The sequence below is a fragment of the Anabrus simplex genome, chromosome 8 (genome assembly GCF_040414725.1).
Source record: "Anabrus simplex isolate iqAnaSimp1 chromosome 8, ASM4041472v1, whole genome shotgun sequence".
NCBI lineage: Eukaryota > Metazoa > Arthropoda > Insecta > Orthoptera > Tettigoniidae > Anabrus > Anabrus simplex.
Genome location: NC_090272.1, coordinates 247,301,466 through 247,314,510, shown reverse-complemented (window position 1 = coordinate 247,314,510; position 13,045 = coordinate 247,301,466). Strand labels below are relative to the sequence as shown.

Sequence of the window (13,045 nt, the reverse complement as noted above, 5' to 3'; positions counted from 1 at the left end):
ATTTCAGCTAGGGTGATAGAACATAATATGTGGGCATTAACAGTTTATTCGATTTCACCTAGGGTGATAGAACATTCTATCTGGGCAAGTACATTGTATTCTATTTCACCCAGGGTGACAGAACATCTGTGTGGGTAATAACAGTGTATTCTATTTCACCTAGGGTGATAGAATATTCTATGTGGGCAATGACAGTGTATTCTATTTCACTTAGGGTGTCATAACACTCTATGTGAGCAATAACAGTGTATTCTATTTTACCTATGGTGATAGAACATTCTATGTGGGTGAGTACAGTGTATTCTATTTCACCTAGGGTGATAGAACATTCTATGTGGGCAAGTACAGTGTATTCTATTTCACCTACGGTGACAGAACATCCTATGTGGGCAAGTACAGTGTATTCTATTTCACCTAGGGTGACAAAAAATTCTATGTGGGCAAGTACAGTGTATTGTATTTAACCTAGGGTGACAGAACATTCTATGTGGGCAGTACAGTGCATTCTCTTTCACCTAGAGTGACAGAACATATGTGGGCAATAACAGTATATTCTTTTTCACCTAGGGTGACAGAACACTCTATGTGGCGAGTACAAGGTATTCTATTTAACCTAGTGTGACAGAACATTCTATGTGAGCGAGCAAAAGGTATTCTATTTCACCTAGGGTGATAGAACATAATGTGGGCATTAACAGTGTATTCGATTTCACCTAGGGTGATAGAACATCTATATGGGCAAGTACAGTGTATTCGATTTCACCTGGGGTGATAGAGCATTCTATGTGGGCAAGTACAGTGTATTCTATTTCAAATAGGGTGATAGAACATCTATGTGGGCAAGTACAGTGTATTCTATTTCAGCTACGGTGATAGAGCATTCTATATGGGCAAGTACAGTGTATTCTATTTCACCTAGGGTGATAGAACATTCTATATAGACAATAACAGTTCATTCTATTCCAGCTAGGGTGATAGAGCATTATATGTGGGCAAGTACACTGTATTCTATTTCACCTAGGGTGATAGAACATCTATGTGGGCAAGTACAGTGTATTCTATTTCACCTAGGGTGATAGAACATTCTATACGGACAACAACAGAGTATTCTACATCAGCTAGGGTGACAGAACATTTATGTGGGCAAGTACATTGTATTCTATTTCACCTAGGGCGATAGAACATTCTATGTGGGCAAGTACAGTGTATTCTATTTCACCTAGGGTAACAGAAAATTCTATGTGGGCAAGTACAGTGTATTCTATTTCACCTAGGATGACAGAACATTCTATGTGGGCGAGTACAGTGTATTCTATTTCACCTAGGGTGACAGAACGTATTATGTTGGCAATAACAGTATATTCTATTTCACCTAGGGTGACAGAACATTCTATGTGAGCGAGTACAAGGTATTCTATTTCACCTAGGGCGATAGAACATAATATGTGGGCATTAACAGTGTATTCGATTTCACCTAGGGTGTAGAACATTCTATGTGGGCAAGTACAATGTATTCTACTTCACCTAGGGTGACAGAACATCTGTGTGGGCAATAACAGTGTATTCTATTTCACCTAGGGTGACAGAACATCTGTGTGGGCAATAACAGTGTATTCTATTTCACCTAGGGTGATAGAACATTCTATGTGGGCAAGTGCACTGTATTCTATTTCACCTAGGGTGACAGAACATTCTATGTGGGCAATGACAGTGTATTCTATTTCACTTAGGGTGACATAACATTCTATGTGGGTGAGTACAGTGTATTCTATCTCACCTAGGGTGATAGAACATTCTGTGTGGGTGAGTACAGTGTATTCTTTTCACCTAGGGTGATAGAACATTATATGTGGGCATGAATTGTATATTGTATTTCACCTAGGGTGATAGAACATTATATGTGGGCAAGTACAGTGTATTCTATTTCACCTAGGGTGATAGAAGATAATATGTGGGCATTAACAGTGTATTCGATTTCACCTAGGGTGATAGAACATTCTATGTGGGCAAGTACTGTATATTCTATTTCACCTAGGGTGATGGAGCATTCTATGTGGGCGAGTACAGTGTATTCTATTTCACCTAGGGTGATGGAGCATTCTATGTGGGCGAGTACAGGGTATTCTATTTCACCTAGGGTGATAGAACATTCTATGTGAGCGAGTTAAGGTATTCTATTTCACCTAGGGTGATGGAGCATTGTATGTGGGCGAGTACAGTGTATTCTATTTCACCTAGGGTGACAGAACATTCTATGTGGGTGAGTACAGTGTATTCTATTTCACCTAGGGTGACAAAACATTGTATGTGGGCAGGTACAGTGTATTCTATTTCACCTAGGGTGATAGAACATTCTATGTGGGTGAGTACAGTATATTCTATTTCACCTAGGGTGACAGAACATTGTATGTGGGTGAGTACAGTGTATTCTATTTCACCTAGGGTGACAGAACATTGTATGTGGGTGAGTACAGTGTATTCTATTTCACCTAGGGTGATGGAGCACTCTATGTGGGCAAGTACTGTATATTCTATTTCACCTAGGGTGATGGAGCATTCTATGTGGGCGAGTACAGTGTATTCTATTTCACCTAGGGTGATAGAACATTCTATGTGAGCGAGTTTAAGGTATTCTATTTCACCTAGGGTGATGGAGCACTCTTTGTGGGCGAGTACAGTGTATTCTATTTCACCTAGGGTGACAGAACATTCTATGTGGGTGAGTACAGTGTATTCTATTTCACCTAGGGTGACAGAACATTCTATGTGGGCGAGTACAGTGTATTCTATTTCACCTAGGGTGATAGAAGATAATATGTGGGCATTAACAGTGTATTCGATTTCACCTAGGGTGATAGAACATTCTATGTGGGCAAGTACTGTATATTCTATTTCACCTAGGGTGATGGAGCATTCTATGTGGGCGAGTACAGTGTATTCTATTTCACCTAGGGTGATAGAACATTCTATGTGAGCGAGTTTAAGGTATTCTATTTCACCTAGGGTGATGGAGCACTCTTTGTGGGCGAGTACAGTGTATTCTATTTCACCTAGGGTGACAGAACATTCTATGTGGGTGAGTACAGTGTATTCTATTTCACCTAGGGTGACAGAACATTCTATGTGGGCGAGTACAGTGTATTCTATTTCACCTAGGGTGATAGAACATTCTATGTGGGTGAGTGCAGTGTATTCTATTTCACCTAGGGTGACAGAACATTCTATGTGGGTGAGAACAGTGTATTCCATTTCACCTAAGGTGATAGAACATTATATGTGGGCAAGTACAGTGTATTCTATTTCACCTAGGGTGATAGAACATTCTATGTGGGTGAGTACAGTGTATTCTATTTCACCTAGGGTGATAGAACATTATATGTGGGCAAGTACAGTGTATTCTATATCACCTAGTGTGACAGAAAATTCTATGTGGGTGAGTACAGTGTATTCTATTTCACCTAGGGTGATAGAACATTCTGTGTGGGTGAGTACAGTGTATTCTTTTCACCTAGGGTGATAGAACATTATATGTGGGCATGAATTGTATATTGTATTTCACCTAGGGTGATAGAACATTATATGTGGGCAAGTACAGTGTATTCTATTTCACCTAGGGTGACAGAAAATTCTATGTGGGTGAGTACAGTGTATTCTATTTCACCTAGGGTGACAGAACATTCTATGTGGGCGAGTACAGTGTATTCTATTTCACCTAGGGTGATAGAACATTCTATGTGGGTGAGTACAGTGTATTCTATTTCACCTAGGGTGATGGAGCACTCTATGTGGGCAAGTACAGTGTATTGTATTTCACCTCGGGTGACAGAACATTCTATGTGAGCGAGTACAAGGTATTCTATTTCACCTAGGGTGATAGAAGATAATATGTGGGCATTAACAGTGTATTCGATTTCACCTAGGGTGATAGAACATTCTATGTGGGCAAGTACTGTATATTCTATTTCACCTAGGGTGATGGAGCATTCTATGTGGGCGAGTACAGTGTATTCTATTTCACCTAGGGTGATAGAACATTCTATGTGAGCGAGTTTAAGGTATTCTATTTCACCTAGGGTGATGGAGCACTCTTTGTGGGCGAGTACAGTGCATTCTATTTCACCTAGGGTGACAGAACATTCTATGTGGGTGAGTACAGTGTATTCTATTTCACCTAGGGTGACAGAACATTCTATGTGGGCGAGTACAGTGTATTCTATTTCACCTAGGGTGATAGAACATTCTATGTGGGTGAGTACAGTGTATTCTATTTCACCTAGGGTGACAGAACATTCTATGTGGGTGAGAACAGTGTATTCCATTTCACCTAGGGTGATACAACATTATATGTGGGCAAGTACAGTGTATTCTATTTCACCTAGGGTGATAGAACATTCTATGTGGGTGAGTACAGTGTATTCTATTTCACCTAGGGTGATAGAACATTATATGTGGGCAAGTACAGTGTATTCTATTTCACCTAGGGTGACAGAAAATTCTATGTGGGTGAGTACAGTGTATTCTATTTCACCTAGGGTGATAGAACATTCTGTGTGGGTGAGTACAGTGTATTCTTTTCACCTAGGGTGATAGAACATTATATGTGGGCATGAATTGTATATTGTATTTCACCTAGGGTGATAGAACATTATATGTGGGCAAGTACAGTGTATTCTATTTCACCTAGGGTGACAGAAAATTCTATGTGGGTGAGTACAGTGTATTCTATTTCACCTAGGGTGACAGAACATTCTATGTGGGCGAGTACAGTGTATTCTATTTCACCTAGGGTGATAGAACATTCTATGTGGGTGAGTACAGTGTATTCTATTTCACCAAGGTGACAGAACATTCTATGTGGGTGAGTACAGTGTATTCTATTTCACCTAGAGTGATAGAACATTATATGTGGGCAAGTACAGTGTATTCTATTTCACCTAGGGTGATAGAACATTATATGTGGGCAAGTACAGTGTATTCTATTTCACCTAGGGTGACAGAAAATTCTATGTGGGTGAGTACAGTGTATTCTATTTCACCTAGGGTGATAGAACATTCTGTGTGGGTGAGTACAGTGTATTCTTTTCACCTAGGGTGATAGAACATTATATGTGGGCAAGTACTGTATATTGTATTTCACCTAGGGTGATAGAACATTCTATGTGGGCAAGTACTGTATATTCTATTTCACCTAGGGTGATAAAACATTCTATGCGGGAGAGTGCAGTGTCAATGAATGGTTCTAAGCTACAGGTCTGGGTCTACTGCCATCATACATCAGAGTGTGTTCAAGTCGCCTGTTGAAATTTCACTACAGCAATGTAATCGAAATCGACTTTCAACATCTCTTTAACACGTACTGAATGAATGTAGCATGTCCGACTCGTTGGCTGAATGGTCGGCGTACTGGCCTTCGGTTCAGAGGGTCCCGGGTTCGATTCCCGGTCGGGTCGGGGATTTTAACCTTCATTGGTTAATTCCAATGGCCCGGGGGCTGGATGTTTGTGCTGTCCCCAACATCCCTGCAACTCGCACACCACACATAACACTATCCTCCACCACAATAACACGCAGTTACCTACGTGTGGCAAATGCCGCCCACCCTCATCGGAGGGTCTGCCTTACAAGGGCTGCACTCGGCTAGAAATAGCCACACGAACATTACATTAATGTAGCATGATCTAATAGGTTGTAAGTCAATTTTGATTAAAATGTAGTCTTGAAAATTCAATATTCATTTTCCTGCCACTCAACGGGCGACTTACAAGCACTCTGCAGTGTGCTGGGTGTAGTGCCAGACCTGTAGATTAGATCCTTTCCATCAGAACAAAGATGACCTAGGCCACCATAGTCAATTGGAAGAGCAACTTATAGGAAATCAGAAGGTTGTGGGTTCAGATCCCACTGGTGTACGGTTGGCTATTTTCATTCCGTACTTAACATCTCTTCAACACGTACTAAATGTACGTAACACGACCAAATAGGTTGAAAGTCGATTTTGATTACAATGCAGTAGTGAAAATTCAGCATTCATTGAATAGGCCCTCAACGGGCGATTTAAACGCCTTCTGCAGTGAGATGGCAGTCGAGCCAGACCTGTAGCTTAGAACCTTTCCAACAGAACATAGATGACCTAGGCCACCATAGCTCAATTGGTAGAGCAACCGATGCAAAATTGGGAGGTCGTGGGTTTGGATCCCACTGGTGACCGGTTAGTCATTTTTATTCTGTTCTTAGCATCTCTTCAACATGTGCTAAATCTACGTAACACGACCTAATAGTTTGAATGTCAAATTCGATTAAATGCGGTTGTGAAAATAAATATTCAAAACCAGTACAGAATGTATATTTCCTAAGAATCCCACACTATTCCTGGCCTCCTTGACCTGTCTACAGCAGTACAGGTTGTATATTTTCTAAGAATCCCACACTATTCCTGGCCTCCTTGACCTGTCCACAGCAGTACAGGTTGTATACTTCGTATGAATCTCACACTATTCCTGGCCTCCTTGACCTGTCCACAGCAGTACAGGTTGTATATTTCCTAAGAATCCCACACTATTACTGGCCTCCTTGTCCTGTCCACAGCAGTACAGGTTGTATATTTCCTAAGAATCCCACACTATTACTGGCCTCCTTGTCCAGTCCACAGCAGTACAGGTTGTATATTTCGTATGAATCCCACTCTATTACTGGCCTCCTTGACCTGTCCACAGCAGTACAGGTTGTATATTTCCTAAGAATCCCACAGCATTCCTGGCCTCCTTGTCATGTCCACAGCAGTACAGGTAGTATACTTCGTATGAATCCCACACTATTACTGGCCAGCTGCCTCTGTGGATCCGTGGTAGAGTGTCGGCCTCTGGATCCCAAGATAGCGGGTTCAAACCTGGCAAAGGTAGTCGGATTTTTGAAGGGCAAAAAAAAGTCCATTCGATACTCCAAGTCGTACGATGTCGGCATGTAAAAGATCTCTGGTGACACATTTGGTGTTTACCCAACAGAATTCATTAAATCTCAGCCATAGACACCCAAGAGAGATCTGGTTTACTCTGTCTGCCATCTAGTGGGCCTAGAGTAAAACAGAACATCGAAATTGATGAGCAGACAGCCAGATGGCGTCAAATCAATTGTATGCGCATGGTAGCTGTGGCCATACGATTATTATTATTATTATTATTATTACTGGCCTCCTTGTCCTGTCCACAGCAGTACAGGTTGTATACTTCCTAAGAATCCCACACAATTTCTGGCCTCCTTCCACCCCAGCACACTTTGTATACTTCCTAGGAAAGCCACACTTACCGAGCTCGATAGCTGCAGTCGCTTAAGTGCGGCAAGTATCCAGTATTCGGGAGATAGTGGGTTCGAACTCCACTGCGGCAGCCCTGAAGATGGTTTTTTGTGGTTTCCCATTTTCGCACCAGGCAAATACTGTGGCTGTACCTTAATTAAGGCCAAGGCCACTTCCTTCACACTTGTAGCCCTTTCCTATCCCGTCGTTGCCATAAGACCTATCTGTGTTGGTGTGACATTGAGCAAATAAACGAACACGGTACGCAGTAGTAATCCTATCTATCGGAGGTGAGTGGCAACAGAAGACACAAAGCACATCACAACAAACAATGAAGAATGTAATGTTATTGTTGATACAGTTTATGATCTTTCTATATTGTAGGCCTTCACATTTAGTTTTCTTTTGACTCTGTGATATTAGGACTTCTTATAAAATTATTTATGGTGTAGACTGTAGTTCTTATTATCCGACTTAACATACCATTTTTATTAAATTATGTTCACCCATTTTCTCGTGACTCGGCGCTGATATGGACTTAGTGACAAAAATTCTAATTCATGAATATCTCTGTGATCATAGCCAGTACGGTAACAATTTATAAGACATAAGTAATAAAAATTTATTACTCAGTACGACCACTAATAATATAAATATTACAGTATACATAAAATATATTACTATGGTAGTGTTTAACAAATTTTTTATGATTTTAACTTGGTCTCTGATGATTTTTTTTTTTTCAGTGGTCCCTCCAGAAACAGAGAATTGAGGTTCCACTATATATAAATAAAGCTGAATGAATGTCACCCCAACAATATTGCAGCTGCATACACTCAGCCCTTAAAATTACTTTAGTATCAATACAATCTATTTATGAAACCCCATCGAAATATAAGAATCTCTTGATATAAATTTTGAAAGTTAACTAATCAAATTTTGGGTTGCACTTCCCGAATTCCTTCTGATAGAAAATTTTACATACAATCTTTGTTTTCTTTTATGAATAACAACGCAATTGCCTCCATGAAGTGAACATACCTTCTAGCTCTGACTGAACTTTCTTCAGTCTTTCCTGATTAATAGTGTTTTGCCTTCTTTCCAGTTCTTGCTGTCTCATTCTTTGAGCTGAATCTTCCATTTCTAAAGCACTGAAGTCCACCTGTAAGAAAACAAACCACACACAGGTACGCCCTTGAGTCTGTCACTCTGATAATAACTTCTACAATACTGGTACACTTATGAAATTAATTTTAACAGGTTCACTGCCCAATTACACTGTTAGCCCACCAAAATTTTTAAACTAGAATACAGAAATATCTTAATTACACAAAAACTGTTATCAGGCATTCTAATATCAGAATTGGTTTTATTCGGTGGTGTAAACTGCTGTCATTGAAATGTAGAAACAAACTGATTTTGGGACATTACAGTAGAAGATTGTTGTCCAGCCGGCTACCCCACAACGGTAATGAATACATTGTACAATCAGTGCCTCAACGCCGAGTTTCCCCTAAGGTGATCAACAACTTCAGGTCGACGAGTTTCCTTACATGTAGGATATGACACTGGAACCCATCGAGACCACCTGACCCCAGGCGTTAGGAGATGCTATCTTACAAATTGATACCCGTAATCTTGTTCACAATTTTCTTATATAAAGACTTCTAGAACTGAGTGCTTCTTCTAATTCTATATGCCTTTGCTGGTGAGATCTAGTGTTTACAGTGCACTATGTCTTCTGGTTGTTACTCTTACTGGCCTGTCTCAGTCTCATCCTTGGCTTTGACGATACGAAAGTGACAGAGGTATGAGCGACGCTAGTAAAGCCATTCTTTACGCAGCCAGTCCCTTCTTTGAAAGGTGTAAAAATGTTTCCCACAGGGTCGGTTGGTGCATGCATGTCAGTGGGCTTGGCAGACTGTTACGAAATAGGAATGTCTGGCTCAGTAAGAAAAGTAACGGGGAAACAACCTTGATCCTTATTTCCCTCGTACACCTCTTCCGTGGTGCCTAGGCCACCTTTGACAACTGATGGAGTAACTGTTGTAGATCAAACCAGCCTCTGGGTTGAATAGTCAACATGTTTTACTAAACTGTGCTTTTTTGTATGCTTTTTAACAATACAACAAAATCCAGTATTTTAAGATTGATCTTTTCATAGGACTTTTAGTATTGTGTTTTTAGAGTGCTCTATAGACTTTATATCTTTGTTTTCATGGCTGAAGAAGGCCCATTTGGCAAAACATGCACCTGTATGTGAATTTACTTAAAGCTTCCTTTAAGATACATTTATTGTACTGACCAAGGTGAAATATTATATATTTTTCTTTATTGTACAGTCCATACAGAACAATCCAAATATCAGATTCACACAATATTCTCATCTTTGATGGTGTTCAGCTTCTCTTAGCCGGTGGTGTGCTTCACCTACTCGATGTCCTTCCTCGTGGTCTGCCAACAACCTTGACTTCCACGATATACTTCTCCAAATTTTCACCGTTCCTTCTTACTATATGCCCAAAGAATTGGATGATGAGCTGTTCAGTTCTTGTATAATAGATGCACTGGTTCTCTTTTTCCAGCCAAGGCGTCGCAGTGGCTCTTAACATATTTACTCGCATAATTTCCCTCCCTGATTTTCAGAACAAAAATTTGAAGAAAAAAAAACGTGCATTTTACCCCCCTTGTTTTATTTACGGTTTCCACCACTTGCGAACCACAGACTTATTTCGTCTTTGTGTTTCATGCCTATGAATGGAAATCGGGAACTAGTTTGGAAGTTCCAATTCATACAGATTTCAACCTGAGAACCAGTCGTGGTGTAAAGATGAGCACGTGCTCGGAGAGAGGTCTGCACATGGTTGGGTTAACGTTTATTGGTTAGTGCTGCCCGAGACACCTTCGCGGAGATATGAAACTAGTTTGTTAGCCACATCATGGCTAATGTGATCATAAATGCAAAATGTCCGAAATATAATTTCTCGAATAATTTAAATCAGAAAAATATACAAAAAACAATTCATATTCATTGTTATTTTATATAAACAAGCATTTCAAATTTAAGAGCCATTTGTTAAGCTGTGAGCATGGAAGCAAGCAGCGAGTGAGACATTACTTGTTCTTGTGCAATATGGATCACCGAGTTGAGTTCGTTAAGCATCGCCTTTGAAAAGTGGCGAGAAAACAATTGTATTGAACGTGTTTCAGAAATTTTGAGTAATATCAGACTTTAACTTTAAAGGATATTGTGAAGTTGATATCCGAGTTCACTGGTGTTTCGGAGTGGAGCATTAATTCCGCGCGCAGCGAATGACTGCACCAAGAATTGGTAAAACACTTGAGAAATCGATGAAGCGCCAGAAACCTGTGTTACAGATTCAGTGCGATGAATTTGTTAGAAGTGCTGTGGGCGTAAAGTACATCAGTTCTTCGAGAGAAACGAACAGCCAACAGTGGAAAAAATAATGGATTTTGTGAATGATGATCCTGAACTACCCAATTTTAAAAGAACAACATTTTACAAGCTTCTTCAGGATATAGGTTTCAAATTTGTTAAAAATAATAGGAAAAACCTTGTATTTGATCGCGAAGACATACTGCTTTGGCAGAGGGATTATTTGAGGAAAATTCATGCATTCAGGCAAGCTGGGCAAAAATTGTATTAATTGGATGAAACATGGGTAAACGAAGGACATACCACTTCCACAGTGTGGGTAGATACAAACATAAGGAGTAAGAAACAGGCATTCAAAGCAGGATTAAGTACAGGTCTAAAAAATCCGACAGGAAAGGGATGACGACTGATTTTATTGCACATAGGAAGTGAAGATGGGTTTTTAGAAGGTGGAGAATTCATGATGGAATCGAAGAAAACAAATGATTTTCATGAGGAGATGACCGGTGAAGTTTTTACTGCATGGTTTAAGAAAATTTTACCTCTGCTTGAACCGAACAGTGTGACTGTTATGGACAAAGCGTCATGTTACAGTATTAAGATACATCTTATTCCCACCAGATCGTGGTGTAAGAATGACATTAACGCATGGATGGAGGAAAAAGGTCTTACCTAGGGAAAGATATGATGAAAGATGAACTACTCCGAGTGATAAAAACTCACAGTGTGACGAAAACGTATGACAGGTTTGTTACTGACACACTGGCAGAGGAAGCAGGTCATATGGTGTTGAGACTTCCTCGTTATCACTGTGTTTTGAATCCGATTGAGTTGGTGTGGAGCCAGGTGAAGGGACATATTGCACGCAATAATAAAGCCTTCAAACTGGCAGAAGTCAGGACATTAATTAAGGAAGCTCTCGTTAACGTAACCGCTGAAATGTAGCAAGCCTTTATTCACCACGTGGTGGGGGAAGAGCAGATATTTTGGAAATTGGACCGTCTGTGCGATATAACTGTGGAGCGTCTGGTCATTAATCTGAATGACGCGTGCAGCAGTGATGAAGAGGCGAGAGAGGAATCCGACTTGGAAGTAGTTCGTCCTTTATCAGATTCTGATTAGGTAGAGTACTGCACTTTTTTTTATTGTTTTAATATTGCCTTGTCTATGCTATATGTTACAGTTAAAATTGAAATAATTGATAAAGAGATTCAACCTATTCAATACAAAAGAATAAGAAATGTAGTGAATTACATTCCCATTTAATAATAACTAGAAATGGTACCGGTTTCGACCCTAGTCCAGGTCATCATCAGCCGATTAAAACATGAAAAACAATGCATAGGAAAAGGAAATGAAAGATCAAGTACAGTCCGGATCAGTAGAAGAGGCGATATAAAAATGAACGGGGGTAGACACTGTAAAATTCAGAAGAAGTAAAATGCAAGTCACTCAAAAGAAAACGGTGCGCAATTCTGTGAGCGGCAGCATGGCACACACAGCGCTAGGCGAACTCCCACAATGTTTACGAATACCAGAGAACGGTTAAATGAGCCAGTTTTTAAACACTGCCAGGCACAAAGTCACATGACAATCTAACACATACAAAGATCCATAATCGTGCAGGAGTTGAAGACGAGTAGATCCATTGAAGCAACTTGCCAGCTCCTACACATTCAACATTAGGCAATGTGGTTTCAAACGCCAAAGTAAAATGGAGAATAGCTTGAAGATCCAGTAATTTTCCTAGGTCCCAGGAAAGTAATTATATAGATAAATATAATACAATTCAATATAATTGAATAAGTAATTGTGCTCCTATAGAATACTTAGAACAGCTGACGTGAAGAAACAATTGTGAAGAGAAAAAATATAGTAAAAAGTGAAATACCGGAAACAAATGAAAACGTATATGCACAGTGCACAATATTTTAAAACGTAAAAAATTCAGGTCTTGATTGAAGCAGTCGAAATTGGCGCAAGGCAGGAGTTGAGTATGAATGAGAAGAACCAAAATGAAGGTGGTATTGATTTTTTTTAAAAGAAAAGATAGAATAAATTAATAGAGGAAGAGGAATAGTGGAATAAGATAAGAATAAAAGAAATTGAAATTAAATGGAGTTGAAGGATAAGATAGGGAGATAGATGAAGGAGGGGTAGTTTAGGGTGGGTTAGGAGGGTGGGTTATTGGAGGTAGAAAATGTGGGTAGGAACTTTGTAAGGCATGGAAAATAGAATTGGGGTTTTGAAATTTAGAATTTTTGAGAAGAGAATTAGGAAGTCGAAAAGGATATTGGGTTTTTCAGAAATGTCGTTTATATTGAAATTAGGGTTGAAGTATTGATCAAGGTGAACAA

General features: G+C 39.7%; 1 protein-coding gene across 3 annotated transcripts in view; it reads right to left on the bottom strand.

Moving 5' to 3' along the window:
- LOC136879065 (UV-stimulated scaffold protein A) overlaps positions 1-13,045 on the bottom strand; it is a 334,211-nt gene that overhangs the window by 277,619 nt on the left and 43,547 nt on the right. For all 3 annotated transcript variants that reach the window (XM_067152813.2, XM_067152815.2, XM_067152814.2), the window contains exon 4: positions 8,333-8,453. In XM_067152813.2, coding sequence (XP_067008914.2) covers positions 8,333-8,453 — 121 coding nt within the window. The remainder of the gene's footprint in view (positions 1-8,332; positions 8,454-13,045) is intronic.